At 35.9% G+C, this 24818-nt stretch overlaps 2 protein-coding genes across 2 annotated transcripts; one reads left to right on the top strand and one right to left on the bottom strand.

Moving 5' to 3' along the window:
• The first annotated feature begins 2196 nt into the window (after nt 1-2196).
• Nucleotides 2197-6230, top strand: LOC144545697 (putative disease resistance protein RGA3). Its single transcript, XM_078294245.1, has 2 exons — nt 2197-5316; nt 5433-6230. The coding sequence occupies exons 1-2, from the start codon at nt 2197-2199 to the stop codon at nt 6228-6230; spliced, it is 3918 nt and encodes a 1305-aa protein (XP_078150371.1).
• Nucleotides 6231-17844: 11614 nt separating this feature from the next.
• Nucleotides 17845-23347, bottom strand: LOC144545696 (uncharacterized). The gene is made up of 5 exons (XM_078294244.1): nt 23156-23347; nt 20610-21040; nt 20154-20348; nt 19303-20060; nt 17845-18914 (listed from the first exon to the last, which is right to left on the bottom strand). Exons 1-5 carry the CDS (start codon nt 23345-23347, stop codon nt 17845-17847), a joined length of 2646 nt encoding a protein of 881 aa, XP_078150370.1.
• Between the last annotated feature and the right edge of the window lie 1471 nt (nt 23348-24818).

Here is a 24818-nt window from a genome sequence, read left to right as displayed (position 1 = left end):
AAGTTTAATAAATGCACGAGATTATGTTATATTAAAATTAATGCTAAATACTTCAAAATCAAGTACATATTTAGCCAAAATGAAATTGGAGAATTTGTTATTACAATTTAATGAATGTACGATATTATGTATATATAAAATATAATACTAAATATCAGTGTTCTAAATAGCGGCGCTATAGCGTTTTTGGACCCTAAACGCTAAGCTATTCAATTAAAACACGCTATTTGAGCTACAGACGCTATAGCGGTAATAGCGGTCCGCTATAGCGCATAGCGTGTAGCGCAAATAGCGCCCGCTATGCAACATGCTGTTTTTTTTTTCTTTTCAATTTATACGAACTTTAAATAAAGGCTCAGATTGGATTTTAACCGTGATTTTTTTTTATAATTGACGTACTAAGCTTTATATTAAATTATTAATTATTATTTTGATAAAAAAAATTATTAATTATTAAATGAGATCAAATAAAGAAGCTACAGCGCGCTATGCAACATGAGCTGTTTTTTTTTTTCTTTTTTTTTTAATTTATATGGGCTTTAAATAAAGGCTCAGATTAAATATATTAAGATATTTCTTGAAGTAACAAAATGATACTTACTATATGGTAATTTGAATATTTTAAATAGATTAAGATAATTAATTATGCCATGATGTCTAGGTTATTTTGAAATTTAAATAGAAAAAAGATAGATTATGTCATGATACTGAATATATTTTGAATAGAAAAAGATCGATAGTTTATGATATTAGTAATACTATAGATATTTTGAGTCGCAATTTGGACTTTGTATTGGTTCAATATGAATACTATAATTTTTTAATCAATTTGATGTTATTTATTATTCTATGAGACTTAGATAATGTTGATATTTAGTACAAATATATGATATAATTTTTATAAAAATAAAAAAACGCTATGTGGCATAGCTTTCGCTATAGCGACGCTATTCACTATAGCTTTTTTTTCCGGCTTCCCGCTATGACGCGATAAACGCTATTTAGAACCTTGCTAAATATATACTTCAACATAAAAAAAAATAACATATTTAGCCAAAATAATATTGAAGAAGTTGCTATTAATTGAGGAGAAATGGGACACGTACATTTTTTATATTAACAAAATAATCATCATATCATTTGATATTTTATGGAATTTCTTAATTAAAATAAATCAATCAAATAATTAATTTAGTCATACTCCAATCAATTACACAGTAGTCCAGTATTGACATTTTTTGTTACTAAAAACAACAGAGGAGCCAAAATTTCTAACTATAGGGGTCAATCATATAAATTTTTTCTATAAAAAATGGAGATTAATTTTACAATATCAATTAATTTCACTCAAAATTATATAAAAAAATTATACCTAAATAATTGACCCCATTTCCTCTTTAATTCCTCCTCCCCTGCTAAAAATATAATGATCATTTGTAAAGACAAGTTTTTAAAATAATTTCTCCTCCCCTGCTAAAAATATAATGATCATTTGTAAAGACGAGTTCTTAAAATAATGAGAATTTGGTGTAGAATCAGATAAAATAAGATTTCAACAATTTTGACTGAATGCTTTAAGCTATTCTAACTGATTTCAGAGGAAACGATTTCAGACGAGTTGGCTACAGGGAACAATAGTACCCCAATTTTATTTTTGATTACAAAGTGCTTCTACGAAAGCACAATTTGTATATCATATTATTGCTTTTTCATCTGCTTTGCATCTATCAGAAAGCAAAAGCTACCATTGTCTCTCCATCTCTGTCTTTAGCTCTGTTTCTCCTAACTCAATCTCTCACTCATACAATCTGTATTTTTCTCTTGGAATCTCAATTTCTCAACTCATCTTTCTTCCAACAATCTACTACAATAACCCTTGGTAATCGACTTTCATTATTAGCTGATCAAATTTCTCTTCGCCCTTTCATTTATAGTCATATACAAGACACTCCTTGCTAAATTTTTTCTTACAAAAAAAAAAAAAAAAAAAAAAATCTGTCTTTACCAATTACCATCTCTTTCCCTCTCTCGTCTTTGGCTACTTTGTCTCTTTGTAATCGAATTTCATTATTACCCGATCAAATTTCTCTTGGCATCTCCATTTCTCATCCTATACAAGATCCCTTGCTAAATTGTTATTCTTAAAAAAAGGAAAAAAAAAACAGAGAGATAGTAAGTTAGAAGAAGAAAATCTCCATGGAGTCAGCTCTTATAAGTGTTGCTCAATGGGCGGGATCTGCTATTATTACCAAACTAATCGAGACGGCTTACTCATACTTGGGCAAGCGTATGCTGCCAGCTGATACTGAATCCCAGCTAAGTAGACTGAAGGAAGCTCTTCCCAAGGTGGCAGCTGTCATGGGTGTTGCCGAGATGCTCAAATTCAAATACCCGAATTCTGCGGTGGAGAAATGGCTGGAGAATTTCAAAGAAGCTTTCTTAGCAGCTGAAGACGTGGTTGACGAACTCAAATACCGGGAGCTGGAAGATAAGTTGAAAAAGCGAGATCAGGTTAGTGGTTCAAAACTTGATTGGCTGAAGAGTAAAATCCACATCAGTTGTCATGGGTGTTGCCGAGGTTATACCATTGGTGAAGATACATTTAGGTTGAGGGAGGCTGTGAAAATGTTAGATCTGGTTGCCACAGGTGTTGGCGATTTCTTCCATTATACAACTACACTAGAATTCCATGGCCTTGCAAAGCCAAATAATCAGCCTATTAACACTTCTAGTCGAGAAACTACTTCCCTTTTACCTGTAAGCAATGTGTTTGGCCGTGAGAATGAGAAGGCTATGATAATTGAATGGTTAAAGAAACCAGCATCTCATGGGAATATCTCTGCCTTTTGTATTGTGGGACTGGGTGGATTAGGGAAAACCACTCTTGCACAGTTAATCTCTGAGGAGATTAGCAAAGAGAACTATTTTGACAAAACAATTTGGGTTTGTGTTTCAACAAGTTTTAGTGTTGAAGATATAACAAGAAAAATCCTCGAAGACCTAGGCGAGAAAACCCATTATGGTGAGTCATTAAATGGCCTACAGAAAAGCTTGAAGGAAAAGATTCTTTCAAAGAAATTTTTTCTCATTCTAGATGATGTTTGGAATGATGATAATATGTGTGACTGGGAGAAATTGATTGTGCCCTTGGAATATGTACAACAGGGAAGCAAAATTTTACTCACCACTAGAATGAAATTAGTGGCGGACATGCTTGCTTGTGTGCTAAATGTGGAACGAGAAAATCTACTATTAGAAGGATTGAAAGAGCAAGAGTTGTTACAACTGTTCAATAAGTATGCATTTTCCGGTTATAACCCTGACAATCATAAAGATTTGCAAAAGATCGGAAATGATATTGTGAAGAAGCTCCGAGATAGCCCTCTAGCAGCAAAGGTGATTGGGAGCTTGTTGAATTCAGACATGAATATCCATTACTGGAAAAGAATTTTGAACAAGGATTCGCTGATCAACTTAGAGCAAGCTAAGGATGTGGCAGATGTGCTGAAATTGAGCTATTACCATCTACCAGCACATTTGCAAGAATGCTTTAGATTTTGCTGCATATTTCCTCAAGATTATGAGTTTGACAAAGATGAGTTGATCAAACTGTGGACCACCTCTAGTTTCATACGCCAAGAGTTACATGGAGAAGAAAGTCCTGAAGATATTTGCGAAGAGTACTTCAATAACCTTTTTAGGAAATCATTCTTTGAGAGAAGTTCTTGGAATGACAATACGTATGTTATGCATGATTTGATGCATGATCTGGCTCGAAATGTATCGGAAGGAGAATGTTGCAGAGTTGAACCAAATGGTAAATCTGATAATATACCTATAACTGCACAACATGTCTCTGTTCCTGAAATTAAAATTGAAAGGATATTAAATCTTCGAAATTTACGCACCTTGGTAATAACCTTGTCTGAAGATAACATCAATCGAGATCGATTTGTTCTCCCAAATGGTTCACTTAAGGAAACTTTGCGTTTATTGGTCATACAAGGAGGTATATGTGAACTGCCAGAGGAGATTGGTAGTTTGTTGCATCTTCGCTTTCTAAAAGTCAACCTATATAAGCTTCCTAATTCAATTAATAAGCTTTACCAACTACAGGTGCTAGAAATGTCATATAAGTATCGATATTCACATATTGAGGGTGTTGAAATAATTGGAATGACCAATCTTGTTAGCTTACGCTATATTGAACTCCCTGACGAGGTGATGCAAAACATTCACGGTATACACAAGTTGACCTCTCTACAAGAGTTAAAATTTTTTGTTGGACGGAAGAGTGGTCACCATATAGATGAGCTACAAACGCTAAACAATCTTCGAAGCCTTTCTATTCTTAATCTAGAGAATGTAGAGAATCCAATTGAAGCTATGAATGCCAACCTATCCAAAAAGGAAAGTCTTATTTCACTTTTCCTATTTTGGACTGAGAGCAATTCTGATAACCCTGAGCAAGAACAAGTAATTGATAACCTCCAGCCACATCCCAATCTCAAGGAATTGGAAATCACGGGTTATGCAGGCCACAAATATCCAATTTGGATGAAGGACTCATCTCATCTGGACCTATCATCCCTCACATTTGATGATTGTCGTTATTGTGAAGCACTACCATTTCTTGGGAAAATGCCATATCTGAAAGAACTCTCTCTTAGTCAGATGTTTGAAGTGAAAGAAGTGGACTATTCATGTGATAGCACAAGTGATTGCGCTTTTCCATCTTTGGAACAACTATTTTGCTGGAACATGCCAACATGGGAATCCTGGGCAGGACCACTCAGTTGTTATGGCTTTCCAAATCTAAAAGAACTTCTTATCGTTGACTGTTTAAACCTGGCTAAATTACCTGCTATTCCTTTTTCTCTTATGGAATTTGAGATAGAAAATGTAGGGCTTAATTCCCTTCCAGATATGCACTATGGTTCTAGCATCACAGATCTGGCGCCATCATATATGAAATCATCACTTAAGGTAGTAGCGATCATCAACTGTCCCAAATTAATATCATTGGATGGATTTCTGCAGCAACAAAACCTTGATTTACAAGCTGTTGAGAGACTAACCATCAAAGGGTGTGAGAATTTGTTACAGTTGCCTAAAGAAGGATTTGGGAAGCTAATGTCCTTGAAAAACTTAACCATTGAAAATAACCCGAAGCTGGCCGCAGTTGATTTTTGGAGAAACCTTATACCTGTAAAGCTTCAGACACTTACCATGGGAAACTGTGGTGAACTTGATGTACCACTGCTTGAGGCATCATTTTGTCTCACTAATCTCACTGAGTTGCGGATAACAGGAAGTGTAACTATTACATCCATTACCTTTATGGAAAATGCATTTCCATCTCTCAAACACTTGGGCATTCGAGATTGCCGGAACCTGACCAAATTTCCTAATCTGCCCCTTTCTTTAGAAAGTTTTCCATTATTGATGTGGCATTGAGTGATCTTCCAGAATATTTCCAAAGTTCTTGCTCAGATGGCCCTACATCATCATCCCTAACAGCATCACTCAGATATGTTGAGATATCTAGGTGCTCACACTTAGCATCCTTGAATGGATTTCTGCTTCAAGAAAATATAGATTTAAGTGGTCTTGAGGAATTGACCATAAGAGACTGTGAGAATCTGGTTCAGCTACCAACTGATGCGGTAGGGAAATTTGTGTCACTAAAACAATTAATTATAAGGGGATGCCCAAAGCTGGTTGAACTTGCATCTATGCATCAAGCAAATACTGTCAACCCAGGAAACAACTTGGCTTCTTTAAAGATCAATTATCTGGAGGTTGATCACCTTTGTCTCCTTCTTATTGAGCCACTTAGAAGCTTCAGATTTGTTAGTTCTCTGACAGTTGGCAAATGCTCAGGGTTGGAGGCCCTGCCAGAGCAATGGTTGTTACAAAACAGTAGTACCCTCAGGAAGTTGGTCATCTGGGATGCAAGCTCGCTGCGGTCATTGCCTGGTACAATGGTGATGCTCACTTTCCTTGAACGTCTTGACATTTGCAATGCTTCTTTGCTGGAAGAAATACCAGAGTTGCCCACTTCCCTTAAACGTCTTCACATGGACAATGCAAGCTCACTGCGGTCATTGCCTGGTACAATGGTGATGCTCACTTCCCTTGAACGTCTTCACATTTACAATGCTCCTTTGCTGGAAGAAATCCCAGAGTTGCCCACTTCGCTGATTTTTAAGGACATTACACGGGAATAGAGGTTGATAACTTCTCCGATTAGGCTCTCATTTGCAACCGTTGGTCTTTGTATAATTTCTTACCGTTGACTGGTGTATACACTAACACTGGCCCCACCGACAAGTGCCACAATGCTGTTGCATGGGTGTGAAACTCCAGAGGAGTAGAGGATGAAATTTCGCAAGCTCCATTACATTAAGCACAAGGCAAAATGTAATTACACAAATACAATGTACGAGCTACAGATAACTGCCAGTGGTTTATTCATGAAGGTATATATTTTTCCTTGTTTCCCCAATTTATTAGTTTCTTTGTACATTTATTTTTAAATTTAAATTTCAGAGATACTAACACAAACTTTTAACTCTGCCTATATCTAATGGAGTTCAGAGTAGGTTTGATGCCCATCGGACCTACTTTGGTTCGATGGACTCAATCGCCGTTTGATCCGCATTAATATGTGTGTATTTTGCTTTAAAATCCGTGCATGCCTGCTTCAATTTTCGTGCGCACAGATCTTAATGCGGGTCGAACGGTGTTGGAGCTCATTGGACCCAAAAGTAGATCCAATGTCCATTGAACCTACTCCGTTCTCATCTAAATGATGTAGCCGGTCCCAAGCCCGGACAAGAAGAGGAGGGTTATTTAAAAAGTTTGAGAAGTGTCAATTAAATAATTGACAATTGAAAGTGAAACTGTGAAACCAAAAAATGATAAGAACATAGTTAAATACGGTAACATAATATAAGTTGCAAATGGAAGTTTGAAGTTTTTTCTGGGTTGCAAACCATAAACCAAAAAAGATCTGCAATTCCAAAGGGCCAATGAGCAAAATTTCTAAAGATATTGACGGAGCAGTTTTACCTTAATGCAGTGCACTAGTTATATGAAGCTCTGTTTTAACTCTATTGTCTGTGAGCTGAATGAAATAAAAACAGCATTGTTAATATCTGAATCAATAATTATTGCCCATTCGTTTATATTATAATTATCCTTTTTTGAAACTTATCATTCATCATATTTTTAATTAATCCCTATCGGTGAAAGTCAGCATGTTATTTCCATCTCTTGATATAGTCAAAACAATTGGAAAAATCACAAAATGGAGATCTCCGGTGGAATTCATATCATCTAAGGTACCATAATATTTCTGTTTAGATATGGACTGTCCGATCATTAAAATCCAAACAAATATTAAAAGGGTTATGTGATTTCAATCTCGAACTGAATTGCATGAATTCTGATCAAATGGTCCAGATTTTAACAGAAATATTATGTTACCTTAGACAATATAGAAAAAAGCATTTCCATTGTTTAGTTCCATTTAACAGAAATATTTCCAAATTGAACCAGTTATCATATAGAAAAATGCATTCACTTGTTAAATTTCTCTGTCTTTTGGTTTTTAAGCTACATGTATCAGGTCAATCAGAGCTATAACTCTATTACCCTGAATTTAACAGAATTCGACAGAAACATACCTCTCAGGACTCCTTACCAGTATACATAAGCAGGGAAATAATGGCCTCTATGTACTGAAAAAAAAGGAGGGAAAGAACAGATTTTATTGTAGGCTTAATTGATATTCAAATTTTACTGGTACATGAACTTCAATATCCTGCCCAGATATCGGCGGTCGAGGTGCACTGATAAGGACTGAACATCTGGATTAGAGCCTATACAGTCGAGAATACTAGCTCCCCACTCCGTGACTCTGCCAGTGGGACCCAACCATGACTCTGCCAGTGGGACCCAACTTGCAACACCCATGTCCTTTAATATGGAGATCACTCTGTCCTTTAATTTATTCAAGTATTTTCTATCAAAATATATCATTTATTTTTTTTAAAAGTGAAAACTATGGAATCATTCTAGGATCAAAAAATTGCATCAATACATGGAAAAAAAATAATGTAATTATTAATTTTCTTTTAAACAATCTTGCTGTATCTGTGTTTGTTTTATTTTAAAATGTAATTATTAATTTTCGTTTTAAATTGTAGTCTTTTGATTTAAAATGTACGGATTGCATCGATCCGCTTGCCTTATTTACAAGAGGATATTTTATCCAAATCTAATCTAAGTACGATATAAACAGAAAAAATATAAAAGTTCATTTCTTCAGATTAAAAAAAAAAATTAATAACTTTTTTTTTCAAAATTTTGGATTTGATCACTTTCTTAGGTTATAAGTGGTAAAATCCGAAACTTAAAAAAAAATTATTAAATTGTTTTTTTTTAAATGGTAAAAAGGAAATTTTGGTGTTGTTGGATTGCGATCAAAGCTCAATTAATTGTCTTAAAAGATCCAGGATAAAGCAGAAAAAAGATAATTTGAAATTTTTTTATTTGATCTAATTACATTGCGTTCGGAAGTATTACAACTATGTATCTGTTTCAACTTGAACAAATATTGACAAAATTTTAATTAGTTATATTATTAACAAAATTAATTAACCCTTCTTTTAATATTGTCGTTATATTAGTCCATCACTATATTTATTGCCAAAAATTTCTAGTCAAATTTTTAAAACTTGTATCCTCTCCAATGTCGAAAATATTTTGGTGCAAATTAAACTGATAAAATTTTAACGAAATTTATATTTTATCAAAATTCGTCTCATCAAAACTTGAGAGAAGTCGAGAGAGGCGGCGACTCAAAATTTTGAGTTAAGATATAAACCGTCTGATCTGCATTGGCGCGAATATAACGAACTTTTTACATTCCGGATTCTGATCAAACGGATCGGATTTAACCTCAAAACTTTAGGTTAGTTACCTCAGAGGATCCGGACCGAGATACTGGTGGGATTTGGGCATTTGGGAGAAATTAAGTAAAAGCGACACTAGGATGTCAATCTGACCAAAGAGAAGGTTCAAAGTTCAAACCTTCTCATTCTAGTTTCTGCTTAATTTGAATTTGATCAATCATAGAGGATTTTTTGTTATGCCGTGGACGTGTTTTTTTGTGGTTCCTAGTCAATTTCTTTTGAAAATTTGAAATATTTGAATCAAACAGATCAAAACCCAACCAAATAAAGACTACAACAAATAACTCTTCGACTTATCCCTAGAATCTCAATCAAGGTGTTGTTGTCAACATGTGACATGGCATTTCAAGTTTTTCATTACTAGAACAAAAACTTTAAAAATCAACCAAATCTAGATAAAATTAAAATCTGGGTCCAGCTTATGCTGGTACGGAAGCTTTTCAGGGTCCATTTTTCTGAAAGTAATGGAGATCCTGAAATAATAAATTGAGAAAATGTAAAGATAATATTGATTAGTACAAATGCAAAATAATGATCTTAACTCAGTACAAAAACAAAAAATATAACATGAGTATTTTCAAAATGTATACCTCCGAGAACGGACTACCGGTAGTGAAATGGCAGTAGAAAGAATAAAGTATGAAAGTCAAAATGTATACCTCCCAAAAAAATATGACATACACGCGTGGTAGTGAAATGGCAGTAGAACCCGAGAACTCGCCGGGGCCAAGAACCTTGAGATTTCGGCCGAAGAGAATCCTAGCATCAGACAGGAAAGACACAATGCAAAACGGGCGCAAAAAATCGTTGTGATCAATGTGAGGAGGAATGCAATCGCCCTCATCATATATATTTATTATGCAGCTGTCTAGCACGTATGTCTTCGAGAGTATCTGTCAACTGACTAAACGGCGAATCATATCTCTTAGCAGGGGTGGCATCGGGTGTACTTGTACATCTCTCATAATGCCTGATAGAATTCCATTTGGGCCCTGCTAACAAAAGAAATCAATTTTTAATTCCTGGTATTTTAAAAAATCAACCATCACCATATATAACAGTTAACAAGGTTATTTAAATCCACTAACCAGTGACTAAGTTCATAAATTTTATTTTATTATGCTACTTGAGGTGAGAGGAGAGGATGTAGGCCAGCCAACAAATAGTTCAGGCCAGTGTTGTAAAAACGTCCATTTAGGCCGATTAACCGACCGATTAGTTGTTGGCGATGACCAAACCGTCATGAATTTTTCCTACTAATTGACCGATTATTTCAGATTATGGTCGATTATTCCCGATTAATCGCTTGGCAATACCCTGTCCGTCCGACGACGCATACAAGTACAACACTGGTTCAGGCAGCCAATCGAGCATGCAAAATTAAATCACAGGCATGAAACTGTATGAATGGTCTAAGATTGTGCTCCCTCTAAACTATTATCTAGCTGGTAGGATATGAAGTCTATATATGCAAAATAAAACTATTCAGCAGAAAAGAAAATCAGACATCATCTATTGGAATATGCCATAAGAGCTTTTGGTCCTGGGTTCCAACAAACTAGCAGAGCCGGATTCAATTTTACAGAATGCTAATTCTTCCATTAGAAATTAAACAAATAATAGAATATGTGCTGGCCAGATTACCATCTAAAAGCCAATATTATATAAAATTATTCATATATTCACAGGAATTGTCATCCTATATATATTATTTAACAGCTAAATCTTAACAAAACTGATGGTCGAGACTTAAACAATTTATAAAGAAGTAATACAAAATTTTGCCAAATAAAAATAAATAAATTGCAGTATCTAAGTCTGCAAGAAAGTTGGTTTTAGACTCTTAAAGCTAATTAATAGCTTCAGTGCTTCCAGCATCAGCAAAGGCGCGATGGAGCCCAGGAATAACATGTTCATATGGCAGAATAAATCTCTCCACAAACTTTTGATCACTTACGTTTGCAAAAGTAGCAAATATTAGAACACGAATTCCTTTCGACATCAAAAGCTTTCTAACAATATTTCGGGGAATCAGCCGGTTCTCCAAGTTGCAACAAAACAAAAATGGATTTCAGATCACATGCAACTTATTACAACCAGCTTCTTTCATCAGGAACTCCATTTTTCTGGCCACCAACTTCTTTGATTTAGTCAGCATCAAAGGGTATCTACTAATCAAAAGTGCTACCTCCTCTTGTGAAAACCCGATATTTCTCAAATTATTTAGCCTTGCATCTATGGTGCGTTCACTCACAGTGCTGACAGTAATCAATGCTTCGATAAAATATACTGATGAACGATCAATGCCTAACTCCTCAGCCCTCTCAGCTACCCTTTTAACAAATTCAGGCTTAGATATATAGTGGAGAACTTGGAATTAGTGTCGGATGTTTATAGGTATTAGTATCGGATATTAGGCGACACTAATCGGGCTGATACTAATACTTCTAAATGACCGACATTAAATGTATAGAAATTACTGTCGGCTGTTCATTAAAAGCCGACAGTAATGCGTATTAGTGTCGGCTATTAAATAATTAACCGACACTAAATAACTATTAGTGTCGGCCCATTAATTAAAATCCGACACTAATACGCATTACTGTCGGCTTTTAATTAATGGGCCGACACTAATAGTTTAGACCGACACTTAAAACTTGTTAGCGATAATTAGCCGACACTAATAGTCATTACTGTCGGCGTTTTAGTTATTAGCCGACACTAATAGTTATTACTGTCGGTCTTTAAATTATTACCCGATACTAATACTAATTAGTGTCGGCTAAATAATTAAAAACCGACACTAATTGTTAAAAAATAATAAAAAATAAAAAATATGTTATTTGGCCAGCTACCATATATTTTTGCTGGCCTATATAAAGAGATAAAATAAGACATCCTAAATTAGAAAGTTCACCAAATAATTAATACAAAACAACACATCCTAAATTACGTACAAAGTTCACCAAATAATACAAAACAACACATCCTAAATTAAACATCTAAGTTAAGCATGTTTAAACAACACGTCCTAAATTGTTTTACTTTTCCCGTCTAATACTTCTCTAAAAAAATATTTACCCCACATTGTTCGTATGTATTCGATGTTTACTCCGTTATACTCTTTGGGAAAATCCTGCATTTTGTAGCGACAAATGATAAAAGATCAAAATTTCATATTTTTGGCGTAAGATAAATTAATTATGCATATACCTTTGCCAAAAAAAATATACATACCGTGAGGTTCGGAAAAATATCAAGGAATCGAGTTATTATGTCATACACGAATAACATGACATAATATCCGCATTCCCAATCTCCAACTTGTTGTGGGCACTGCATTAAAAAATTTCAAATTAGGACACTATCCAAAATGTTGAATGATACAAACATATATGACGTCAAAAGATATGAATTATTCACATCATCTCTTTTCCATTGAACAAATCTGAATTAATTAATTACTATTACCTTAACATTTGAACGCTTCCACCTAGTTTTTCCAGGTCCTCCGGTACATGAATCCGTTAGGAATGGACTGTTAGAAAAGAATTCAATTGTGAGAGCGCATAAGTTCGAAAGCCTGGTTAAAAATAATCCGAGTCTAGTCCTCTAATGCAAGATAACATGATTTGCAAGTCCAAACCTTATGGAATCGGAAAAAAGAAAAAAGAGAGCATGATTTACAATTCAACTTAGCGGTATATGAAAAACCTACCCCTCAAGCGCTTTGAAGATCTTGTAAACTTTTTTCGGACTACCCAAGGAATCAAACACGTAAAACGTGCTCGCTCTTGGCATCAGCACAATCAATATCCAATGTATACTGCATATTTATGTAAAACATGCTATAATTTTTAATTTCTACGAAATGAAAGAAATTGAAGAAATTATATAAATAGAGAGAGAGAGAACTAACCCCTCATGATATGGTAAGAATATAATTTTTTTGTCTCTGTTTTCTTTCAATGCTGTTGTTAGGTATTCCTCGACAAATTGTCTATCGCGATCATCACCACCCACAAAATGGCCACATGTTTTTGCAGGGTCAATGAAACCAACGAGCTCATTCGGATATTCATCCTTGTAGTATTTATGCGCATACCTACAAATAAGGGCAGAAATGTCATTATTAGTAAATTTGAATTACAAGTATCAAATTTTTGCACTATTACAACTATTAACTCACATCATAAAGATCTGAATAATTGGTCCAGTGAGCATTGTCGCTGGTGTAATCAAAGCCTTCAAATCGTCTGCATGAACAGAAATGAGGTCCTCGCTATGGAAAAGGTCCATTGGCGGATCGATGTGGAATACGTTGCCTACTTGCTCAACAAACCGATCACGTAGACTCTTGAAGGTAGGACTCAGCCGATCGAAATTTATACCCTGAAACCCCTTGTATTGATCTCTTTCTTCAAACCCATCACTATGAACTAACTTCTCACTTCTACGAACTTCTAACTCTTTGCGTGGTTCCTGCAATTAGAAAATGAAAAATCAAGGATAACTCTACTAGTTACGGAATTGTAAGCTAAAGAATTTGTAAACAAGCATTTTAACCTCATCTAAAGATATCATATCCTTGGGCCATGCCATGAAACTAGAACGAGCTAAGCGAAGATTTGCCACCTCGTCATTTGGTACGGGTACAGGCGTCTCATCTTCACCCGCGGCATAATCATCCACCATTACTCTCACATGGCCAGGCGGTACAGGTCTACCGTGAATAACTGTGCCTGGATATATCGTCCCTACGGCCACTTCAATCTTTTGCCCATCCCGGACCAAATGGAGTTTGCAACTGCGCTCTTCCTTGAAAGGAATAACGGAATAATATAACACAACTTTGAAAAATGATAGAAAATGCATAGAAAATGGTAAAAATTGAAATTTTGGCTCTAAAATGATTGTTTTAAAGTCCTCTATTTGACTGTTCAGCTAAGAAGTGCTTTTGAGCAGTTATTCTGTACCGGTTGTATCTCCAAAATTATATATTAACAATTTTACCTCAATGAAATCGAGAGGATGTGTTGGTTGCAGTGACGGGCAACTGGTCTGGCTCTGAATAGCTCCAGTGCTACTTGCTGCTGATCGATTCTCCAATGCTACTTGGCCCATCAACATTGTTATTTGCCTGCCCTGCCTCTCCATCACCTCCAATACGTCTTTCATTCTCTCCGCTACCTCTCTTTGTATTCTCTGTTCAATACTCTCCTCAGACTCCGAAGAAGTGTGCCTCTTCCTTTTTCCGCACCCAACATAAGCTTTCTTTATACCCACCAGAGATCCAACGCCTCTCACCCTCCCCGGATGTTCTGGATTTTGTAGCGACTTTCCTAGAATATCGTTATATCGATCGGGGGTGAACGTGCCTTCCTTGAAAGCCTTTTCTTGTTCTTCCTGATATGATTAAACCAATGACAATAGGTTATAACATAATTAATTAAATTTAAAATTAAATTGAAGACACCTTAAACCATGTACTAGATGCTCACAATTGTCTTGATCATTTCTTTAGTTTCCGGGTTAGGATGAACATGTTCCCCATCGTCCAACACCTTCTCTCTTGCAAGCTTCCATGAGACGTGCCTATGTTGAACCTCCAACTTGTTGAGCTGTTCTTCCGACAGGACACTACTTGACCCGCACGATGACAAATCACTTTGTGCCTCCTGTTTAGCAATCTCCTTCAAATTTTCTTTCAATTTCTTCTGGAATCTTTCACCCTTATAACCTCGGTTTCCCAATAAATGTGGGTACAAGTTTTTCTCCTGATTCTCCTTCCCTCGTCTACTTAGGTTCTATAATTTCAACAAGAAAATAGTTGGCATTAACAAATCATATGAAATTCAGGATAGTCAAAAGGCATTAGGTAGTTGGCATGAAGAAATTAAAAAACCTGAAATTCTTCCGACCGGTGATAATTGACGAATTCAGCCCAGTCATGAGGTTCAATGGACTTATATTCATCAAAGGGTGTCTCATCCTTCTGTACGAATCTCTTATACAGAGTACGTCTGAACGTTCTAAAGCAAACACCCATCTGACTAGTGATCTCCTTCTTCAAATCTATGTTGTCATCAGGTAAATTCCAAGCGAGCTGCAAAAGAAAGACAATTCCATTATTTGGTTGACTTATGTAGTTATTTTGATCATGCCCGTAGGCAACAAGTTACATTACATTTACTGGATTTCATATAAAAACAGAACATAAAATAGAAATCATGGGAAGATAGGGTATGTGAGCCCCATAACAAACAGCCCATGCATGATGCATATCCCTCTCTTGAGCTCTTTTTTGCTAGCCCATCAGCCGTGTTGTTTACCACTTTTTTTTTTGCTGGTAGTAAACATTCACCACCAGAATAGAAATCAGAACCAGAATAGAACAGAACCAGAATAGAACATCTGTACAAATCTGTACCAAATCAGAAACAGAACCAGAATAGAACAGAACCAGAATAGAACCAGAAACCAGAACCAGAACAGAAACAGAAACAGCCAGAACAGAACAGAACCAGAACAGAAACAACGAAAACAGCACAGAAGCAAGGCAGCAGGTCAGAGGCAATCACACAGTCAACAGAACAAAGCAGGTCTACATAATTAAGTAGGTTAATGTTATTTACCTGTAGCTCTTGCCAAACAGTTTTCTTTATACGACCTGGTACGTCACGCCACTGTCGGTATTTTATAGGAACGTGGGCTCTCACTGAAATCCCAAGTTGCGTACTAAAAGGTGTTGTTTCGTCATTCATAATAGCCCTCCCAAGTGTATCAAATTTCAACGCCTTATTGGACCTATTAATCACGCCTTTAATATTCGAAGGACCTCGTCCTTTCTTTTTGGTCGAAGCAGACTCACTATCACCACCACCACTTGACATGATAAGAATTGAATGTCCTTGAAAATTCACAGATTTCAGAAATTTTTTGCTGTTTAGAAAGAAGTAAATCAGAATATAGGAAGTAAGAAGTAAATCAGAAATTTTTTGCTGTTTCAGAAATTGGAGTGCTCAAAAGTTGGTCCCTTTTCCTTTTCATTTTCCTTTTCCTTTTCCTATCTCGAACTAATTTTGTCATAAGAGCTAGGTTTATTTATATATTAATTATATAAATTAAATGTGTACCTTTTAAGAAACCAGCCTTGATCAGCCGGATGTTAATTAATGGACTGGAGCTAGCTGGCGATGTGTATTTAGCAAGGTGAGCTCGACCATAAATCACTGCCGCCTCCAACTATCCTATCTGTAATTCAAAATTACATAGATATTTAGAAGGTTGGCCGCTAAAAAGCTTTAGATGCTCTATTTTTTTTTTATTAATTTATTGTCTTGTTCATGAAAGCTATTTTCACACTAAACCTTATATGGATCATTTATTACATCAATATTAACTTTATAGCCCATCTAAATACTTTTAAACCTATAGCACAATAGTTACAGTAACTAACTATAACAAAAACATTAATTTGAGCAATATATTGATACATTAGCCTATTAATTTGAGCAATAGTTAAAAATAAACATTAGCCTATTAATTGATAAAATGATATTTAGACCTAGCCAGTGATGCACAAATTTACTTGACATTTCCTAGATTTCAAGAATCATGAATCTCAGCTTCTAGACAGGTCTGTACCAGCTAAAAGGTACCAAATTCTACCAATGGTGTACCAATGCTTTTGTACTGACTAGGAAGGGAGTGGTTTATCTAGGCACATATAGTTAGGGGCCACTCTTTTTATTTGATAATATAAGAATAAGAACAAGAAGAATGAAATCTAAAATCAAAGCAGCAATGCCAGAATTCTATCAAAAACCAAACCAGCACTGAATACTAGTCCAAAGCCTGAACTGTACCAGAATCAGTCTGATCTGAACCAGTCTAGTCCAAAAGCCTGATCTGAAACAGTCTAGTACCAGAATCAGTAAGAAAAACAGAAATCAAACCAGAAACACAAAAACTGTACATACCAGAACATCAGCTCTCAGAATCAGCAAGGTGTGTCCCGGGTTCTAGAATTGAAACTTCAGCTTGAGACTCCAATTTGTGGCCTGGCACCGGAGTACAACCCTCTTGGTTCTACCGCTTCTCAAACCTCAGAGAAAATTATTCTTCTTCTGTCACACATCTAATCCTTTTTAACACCCGATCATCATCGATTCCAAATTCACAATAAAAACGGGAGGAGAAAAAAATGGCTAAAGAGAAGCACTTGCGCGGATTACATTGTCGGTACCACTGCGCCGGAGTAGATAGAGGGTTTTCTCTCTGGCGGCGGGAGAGAGAGCGATGAGAGAGAGAGGCGCGCTCTGATGGCTTCTGACCGGCGGGAGAGAGCGACGGGGTTTTGAAAAACGACGGGGTTTTGAAAAACCCTTTGTCTCCTCCGGGGTTTTGTAAGTGAGAATTGGTGCGCCGCGCAGGGGCCAGTATTGTTTTAGCTTTGAGATTCGTGTAGAATGTCTTTGAACGGTTGAGATTTTCTAAGAAGTCATAAAAATATAAGATATCTCAGATATATATAATTTATCACCAAAATATAAGATATTCGGTTTCATTGATTAACTCCAAAATATACACATACATATATAATTTATTAAAGCTGAATTTTGTATTCAAAAAGATTTTTAATCGAGGCAAATGTTCCAAAAATCAATTTGACGTAAAAAATATTTGTAAAACATATTTACCGAATAGCTGGCATGTCTACCATCGTTCCGTCATTTAATGCATCCTGAAAAAAAAAACTTCAAGCCAATGAATCGTAGAAAATTTTTATAAAACATATTTTCAATTACGAAATTAGAAAAAACAGGGTCTATATGTAACATACCAATAACAATTAAATGAATCAACTTTCTTCAATCCATTCTCCTTCATTATGATCGTGCCGCATGTAACTTGTTTCGGTGTAATCTCCGGTTGGTAACGTTGGCATGCCAATGGAAAATGGGGGTATCTCATCAAAATGATCGTAGGCTTCTTCGTCAACTACACTATCAATCCCGATGATACGTCTTTTTCCGGATAGTACCACATGTTTTGTACGATCGGTCGGATCAATTACATAAAACACTTGTGTTGCTTGTCTTGCTAGTATGAATGGATCATTTTTATATCCCAACTTGTTGAAATCCACCACAATGAATCCATCGTTGTCAACCTTAACCCCCTTACGGTTATCAACCCATTTACACAGAAATAAAGGAATCTTAAATGTTCTGTAGTCTAGTTCCCAAATTTCTTCAATAAACCCATAATACGACATTGATGCTTGGGATGGTCCGGCATCTTTAGCTCCTGAAAAATCACTCGAAACGGCTACTAATGTCACACCACTATTCTGCACGGTACTCTTTTCATCTTGAGATCTGGTGTAAAATGTATACCCATTAATGTCAAATCCCTGGAAAGACCTCAAAACATGAACTGGACCAAGAGCCAACTTTTTGACAATGTCTTTAATGTTCTCTCCATCCGGAGCTTCCAGGACTCTACATGCAAACCAAGTTTGGAACTTTTCATTATGTTCACCAATTAACCACTTATCGGATTTCGTAGGATTATGTTGTCGCAAGATGGTCATGTGCTCGTCCAAATATGGATGAACGTCGGTTAGGTGTTGTAAAACATGGAAATGTGCTAGTGCCATTATTGTACGGTCGGGAATGATTAATTTTGAACCGATTGTGCCTACACCATGTAGTCTTCCCTCGTGGCGAGATTTAGGGATGCCAACAGCTTTTAAATCATCAAGATATTGAGTACAATACTCAATAACCTCTTCAGCAGCATAGGCTCTTATAATACTGCCCTCGGGACGATATCGGTTCCGCACATATCCCTTTAAAATTTCCATGTATCTCTCGAACGGATACATGTATCGTAAAAAAACCGGTCCACACATCTTAATTTCTCTGACTAGATGAACAATTAAATGAATCATGATATCAAAAAAGGACGGCGGAAAATACATTTCAAGATGACAAAGAGTTACAACAACCTCCTTTTGCAAATCATCCAACGTATCGGAATCTGTTACTTTGCAACAAATGGCGTTTACCTGTCAATTTTAAATCTTCCAGTGAAACTAGTTTTTTAAAATTTGAAGAATATCCGGAGGGAACTTTGACACCATGAAGACATTCACAGAAGCTTATCTTTTCCTTTTTCGACAGCGTATGCATGGCGGGTTTTAGATATGTACAAATTTTACCATCTGATCTTTCCTTCTCTCCTGGTTGTAGATCCGGCCGTATGTTCATTAATTGCATGTCTTTTCGAACATTGATTCCGTCCTTACTCTTACCTGGAATATTCAACAATGTTCCAACTATGCTATCACAAACATTTTTCACTACATGCATCACATCAAGACAGTGTCGAACCTCTAAGTGCTCCCAGTATGGTAAATCCCAAAATATTGATCTCTTCTTCCAGCAACTTTTCGGAGCCCCTTTCTTTCTTCCCCCCTTTTTCTTAAATTTCCCTAAATCAACTTTGATATCCTTTACTCGTGAATAAACTTCTTTACCGGTCAATGGATAACGTGCTTTGTTGTTCTCGGTCTTTCCGTTGAATTCTTTCTTTCTCTTTCGGTGTGCGTGATTGGTAGGAAGAAACCTACGATGACCCATGTACACAGTTTTAGAGCAATTAGTTAACCACATATCGTCTGTATCGTCTTGACAAATAGGACACGCCTTTTCTCCTTTAACACTATAACCCGATAAATTGTCATATGCCGGAAAATCATTAATGGTGCAGAAAATCATAGCATGTAGGGTGAAAGTTTCCTTCCTATATGCATCGAACATCTGCACTCCTGGTAACCACAATTTTTGTAGGTCCTCTATCAACGGTGCTAGGTACACATCTATGTCGTTTCCGGGTTGTTTGGGTCCTGATATCAGTAAGGTCAGCATGATGTACTTGCGTTTCATACACAACCAAGGTGGAAGATTGTAAATGCACAATAGCCCCGGCCAACTACTATGCTTACTGCTCATGCTACTATGCGGGTTCATTCCATCTGTACTGAACCCAAGCTTTAGGTTTCTGCAATCACTGCCAAAGTCAAACTTTCTGTCAATATTCCTCCACTGAGGAGAATCAGCGGGGTGCCGTAATTTTCCATCTTTTTTTCGATCTTCCGCATGCCAACGCAGTAATTTCGCTTCTTCAGCATTTGCAAACATAGCTTTGAATCTTGGTATCACAGGGAGGTACCACAATGCTTTTGCCGGAGGCCCTTTTTTCAGTTTAGAATCATCACTTTTATCGTTGGTTATGTTCCTTCTTATGTAGCGTGATGTACCACATTTTGGACACTCATCGAGATCTACATACTCATTTCTGTATAATATACAATCATTTGGGCATGCATGTATTCTTTGAACTTCCAAATCCACTGGACACAACATTTTTTTCACTTCATAAATATTACATGGTATCTCGTTTCCATCCGGCAGCATTTCTCTTAATAATTCTAATAACGCAGTAAAACTTTTATCACTCCAACCATTAGATGCTTTTAGATTATACAATTTCAATACACCTTGCAATTTTGTAAATTTAATACAACCAGGATACAAATATGTTTTAGAATCTTCATACAAATTCTCAAATACATGATATTGCTTATCGTTACCAAAATCCTCTTCTAAATCACGTAACATTTGATCAAGATTACCACCTTCGTCTACCGCCATATCATCATTTCCATCGCCTTGCATATCACTTCCGCTATTGTAATTATGGTCTTCCTGATTCCTACTACCAGTACCAGGACCTATGCCGGTTTCCAAACTCTCGCCATGCCATATCCAACACGTATAATCTTGCTTGAACCCACGGCGGATTAAATGATTCCTCACTTGGACGATGTTAGACCATTTCTGGTTATTGTTACAATCACGACAAGGACACGCCATCTTCACATTTCCATTATTTGTCATGTCTTCCATAGCAACTTTTATAAATTCATCAACACCAGTCAAATATTCATCTGAAACACGTGATGCTCCATACATCCAACTGCGGTCCATCTGCAATTATAATAAACACAATTAAGTACATATTTAGGGTCAAATGTTCAATTTAGGGCTTATATAGGGCCGGTTTATAATCCTATCCCACTCTTTGAATACTTTGTCTCTATAGTGAACACGTGTTAGTTGCGTTTTAGTATTTAAGAAAATTTCGGCAGCATTTCCCCTTAGTTCCCCGAGTATCCGGGGAACTAATTCAAGAAAATGCTGCCGAAATTTTCTTAAATACTAAAACGCGACTAACACGTGTTCACATCCTAATTGAGACAAAATATTCAAAGAGCAGTCCCAGAACGGGGACTATTCAAAATTAATCCCTATTGGATTAATTTTGAACGGGTACCATGACCTAAAGGCATTAATAATTCGGTTATGGCTCATAAGACAATACTTTAGCACGATACCTACCAACTATGCATAAATTTAACTAACTACATACATTTATCATAGTACACATCCATGAACAAAAATAAACATAAGTTTCAGAGTGAGTCTATGGTACTATGCATATCACGGGTTGTTACCGTGCTACGGCTCTATATTCGAGTTTTCAAATCCTAACGGTCGATCCGAACTGTTCATCTTGTTCTCCATATTAATATGTGTTTGGAGACCAAATTTTACATTTTTTGAAATTTTTTTAGTAATTTTTTAAATTTATTGAAAATCACTGTTTTTTTATGGTCCAGAATTTTCAGATCAAGTGATTTTCTAAATATCCAAAAAAATAGTAAAAAAATTTCAAAAAATGTAAAATTTGGTCTCCAAACACATATAAATATGGAGAACAAGGTGAACAGTTCAGATCGACTGTTAGGATTTGAAAACTCGAATATAGAGCCGTAGCACGGTAACAACCCGTGATATGCATAGTACCATAGACTCACTCTAAGTTTCATATTGTACTTACAATTTTTTTTGATGCCGAATCGAGTGACATGAAGAGATCGTGGCACCAAATCCCTCAAAATTGTAGCAAGATGACTATTATATATTTCCTGAAAAACAAACAATACGTATATTTTTATTCAATCATCATAGAAATTCAATTATCAGTGATAATCACACAAATTCTAAAATTAATGTTTTTGTTAATAGCGGAACGGTTCAAAATTGATATAAAAATTTATCGGATGTTAAAATATGAGGAAAGTGCAAGGTTTAGAAGATTAAAGTTGAATCAGGTGCATGATTGCTGAACGGTTCAAAATTGTTTGATTCTGACACTGCGAATCAGGTGATTGCAGAAATTCAGAAGGCTTGTGCATAACAAGCTATTTGATACAGCTAACCTTGTGCAAATTCTGGCACAGTTCAATTTATTAAATCAATTAAATGCTGTCCTAACACAGTTCAATCATGCTGGCACTTGCAAATTCCTTTTTTTTTGGAGTACGTACGTAGGATGGGCCAACTTTAATCTTTTACACAATGTTTGGTTGTGGCTGGGATATCAGTGTTTAGAAAATACCGTGTTTCGCGTAGAGAGATTTCAGTGGAGAGGGAGCTCAGAGCGAGGCTGGTGAGTTCGTCAAAAAGTGGCTGGGTGAGTTCATCAGAAAAAAACCTAGCTATAAATGATTTATTAGTGTCGGTTTTTTTACTTACTGTCGGGTTTTTATAATTAGCCGACATTAATAAATAAGTATTACTGTCGGTTTATTATAAAGAGCCGACAGTAATTTATTAGTGTCGGTTATCTCTTATTAGCCGACACTAATAACTAAGCATTAATGTCGGCTAATTATAAAAACCCGACACTAACTTTTAGTATCGGCTAATTATTATGATCCGACAGTAATGCTTAGTTATTAGTGTCGCCTAAGTTAATCAGCCGACAGTAATATTATTAGTGTCAGTTATTTCAAAATGTCCGATACTAAAGTATTAGTGTCGGCTAAATTAGGTGACAGTAATTGTGTGTTCTCCACTAGTCGATGAGAGCAATTTAGGACTTGACTTGATCAACCGGACAATTTGACGTGTTGATAAACCACAATGCTCCTGAAGGAAAGATATGTTGGGCATGATAACATTTTCCAAGCTGCTAGAAATTAACGCAGCCCCTCTCGCTTTGAGAACTACCAAAAGATTCTCTACCGAGCCAAGTACCTCCATCGAGAAATCAATCTTTGACACAATATTGAAGCGAAATGGAGCAGAGTTGGCGGAAATGATACCTGAGATGTCTTCATTGGAGAAGCCAACCTCTTGGAGCTTGGTGATATTTGGTCTCAAGCTCTTCTCCACATTGGAGCAAAGGATGCGAGCATCCCGCAACACGAGTACTGTTTTAAGACCCATTAAGTTCGAATATGTCTCAGTTATGCAATTAATTAATTAAGCACCGAATAAGTTTGGAAAAATAATACAAGGTTTTTAGTGAAGGAGATCGATATTGATTGGTTCTGGTACTAATTTCTATAGTGATCGAAAATATAACCAAATTTATATTATAATCGATAGAGGTGCTATCGGGTCGGGTCGGGTCCGGATACTATTATATTTGGATCCGGACCCTAAAAGTGTTCGGGTCCAAATTTCGATCCATATACTTATTTGTTTCAAATCGGGTCGGGTCCGGATCCGGATACCTATCTACCCGTAGATATTTCGGGTCCAGTCTTTCGGTTCCGGGTAGATAGATACCCGTAACTTGTTTGTGGATTATCGGGTCCGGTTCGGATACGGGACGGTTCCGGATCCAGAGCGGGTATAGGTCACAACTCCAAAGTATTCGAGAAATTATTTACATTTAGATATAATTATAATTTCTTAAACATCTCATATAATAAATCATTACAATATAAATTAAAAACTACTGCAAAATAAAAATTATACTATTAATCATGTTTATAAATAATAAAATATATCATGCTACATAGCAAAATAAAAATAATAACTCTAAATTATTAGTTGGTTGTTGGTTGTTTGGAGTACTCATGGTGTAACAAAAAATATTGAATTCAGTTTTTTGTTAATAGTTTTTGAATTCAGGAGGATGGAAGAGATATAATTTTTAGAAAGTAAAATATTAGAGATGATGATTTTCTTTTTTATAATTCAAAAAAAAATCTATGAATTGAATGTAATAGAAGAAAAAAGGTATAAAATAAGCTGGTTATGGAAGAATAAATTTGACAATCATGTGTCATGTGTCACATGTGTATAATATAGAACAAAAATTAAAGGACGTAATTAAAGGGCTAGTTAAGGATGTAATTAAAGGGTAGTGTAAAACAGTAGCATAAATTTGGTTAAGTTTTATCAAATTATAGCTCAGCTGAAATATATTATCTAACACAAAAACTTGATGCAGAGTTATTAATATATATTTTATCGGGTATTTATACGGGTATCGAGTCGGGTTCGGTTATGGGTCGGATAATTAAATGATACCCATATCCTACCCATTACAGTATCGGTTCCGATTCGGATCCGGGTCGGATATTAAATTATTAATTTTGTACCCATACCCATAATTTAATCGGTTATATTTTTTAAACCATACCCTATCCAAATTAATCGGATCCGGGTCGGTTCCGGGTCGGATCCGGTTCGGTTCCGGATCGGATCCGGATAATCGGGTAAAAGTAGCACCTCTAATAATCGATTTAAATTTGTAAAGTAACATGTAGATTTTCCTAATTGTCATACCAGGTTGGTTTTCAATAGATTGACATCCAGAATAGCTTATACCCTTTTGTTTGTGGTGAGATACAAGCCATATAGCATCGGAGTGAAATAAGTTGGATCAATCTGCCAACTTTGTATG

The sequence above is a fragment of the Carex rostrata genome, chromosome 28 (genome assembly GCF_964058835.1).
Source record: "Carex rostrata chromosome 28, lpCarRost1.2, whole genome shotgun sequence".
Lineage (NCBI taxonomy): Eukaryota > Viridiplantae > Streptophyta > Magnoliopsida > Poales > Cyperaceae > Carex > Carex rostrata.
Note: the sequence above shows the minus strand (reverse complement) of the source record. Positions and strands in the feature narration are given on the sequence as shown.

Bases quoted from the DNA above. Each gene is read 5' to 3' on its own strand.
- LOC144545697 (XM_078294245.1), top strand. From the start codon at position 2,197: ATGGAGTCAGCTCTTATAAGTGTTGCTCAATGGGCGGGATCTGCTATT. The intron at 5,317-5,432 runs GTAACTATTACA...TTCTTTAGAAAG, and splicing joins AGTTGCGGATAACAGGAAGT to TTTTCCATTATTGATGTGGC.
- LOC144545696 (XM_078294244.1), bottom strand. From the start codon at position 23,347: ATGGGTCTTAAAACAGTACTCGTGTTGCGGGATGCTCGCATCCTTTGC. The intron at 20,349-20,609 runs GTATGAAGATTC...TATATTATACAG, and splicing joins TATCATGTATTTGAGAATTT to AAATGAGTATGTAGATCTCG. The intron at 20,061-20,153 runs GCATGCGGAAGA...TGACTTTGGCAG, and splicing joins GAAGCGAAATTACTGCGTTG to TGATTGCAGAAACCTAAAGC.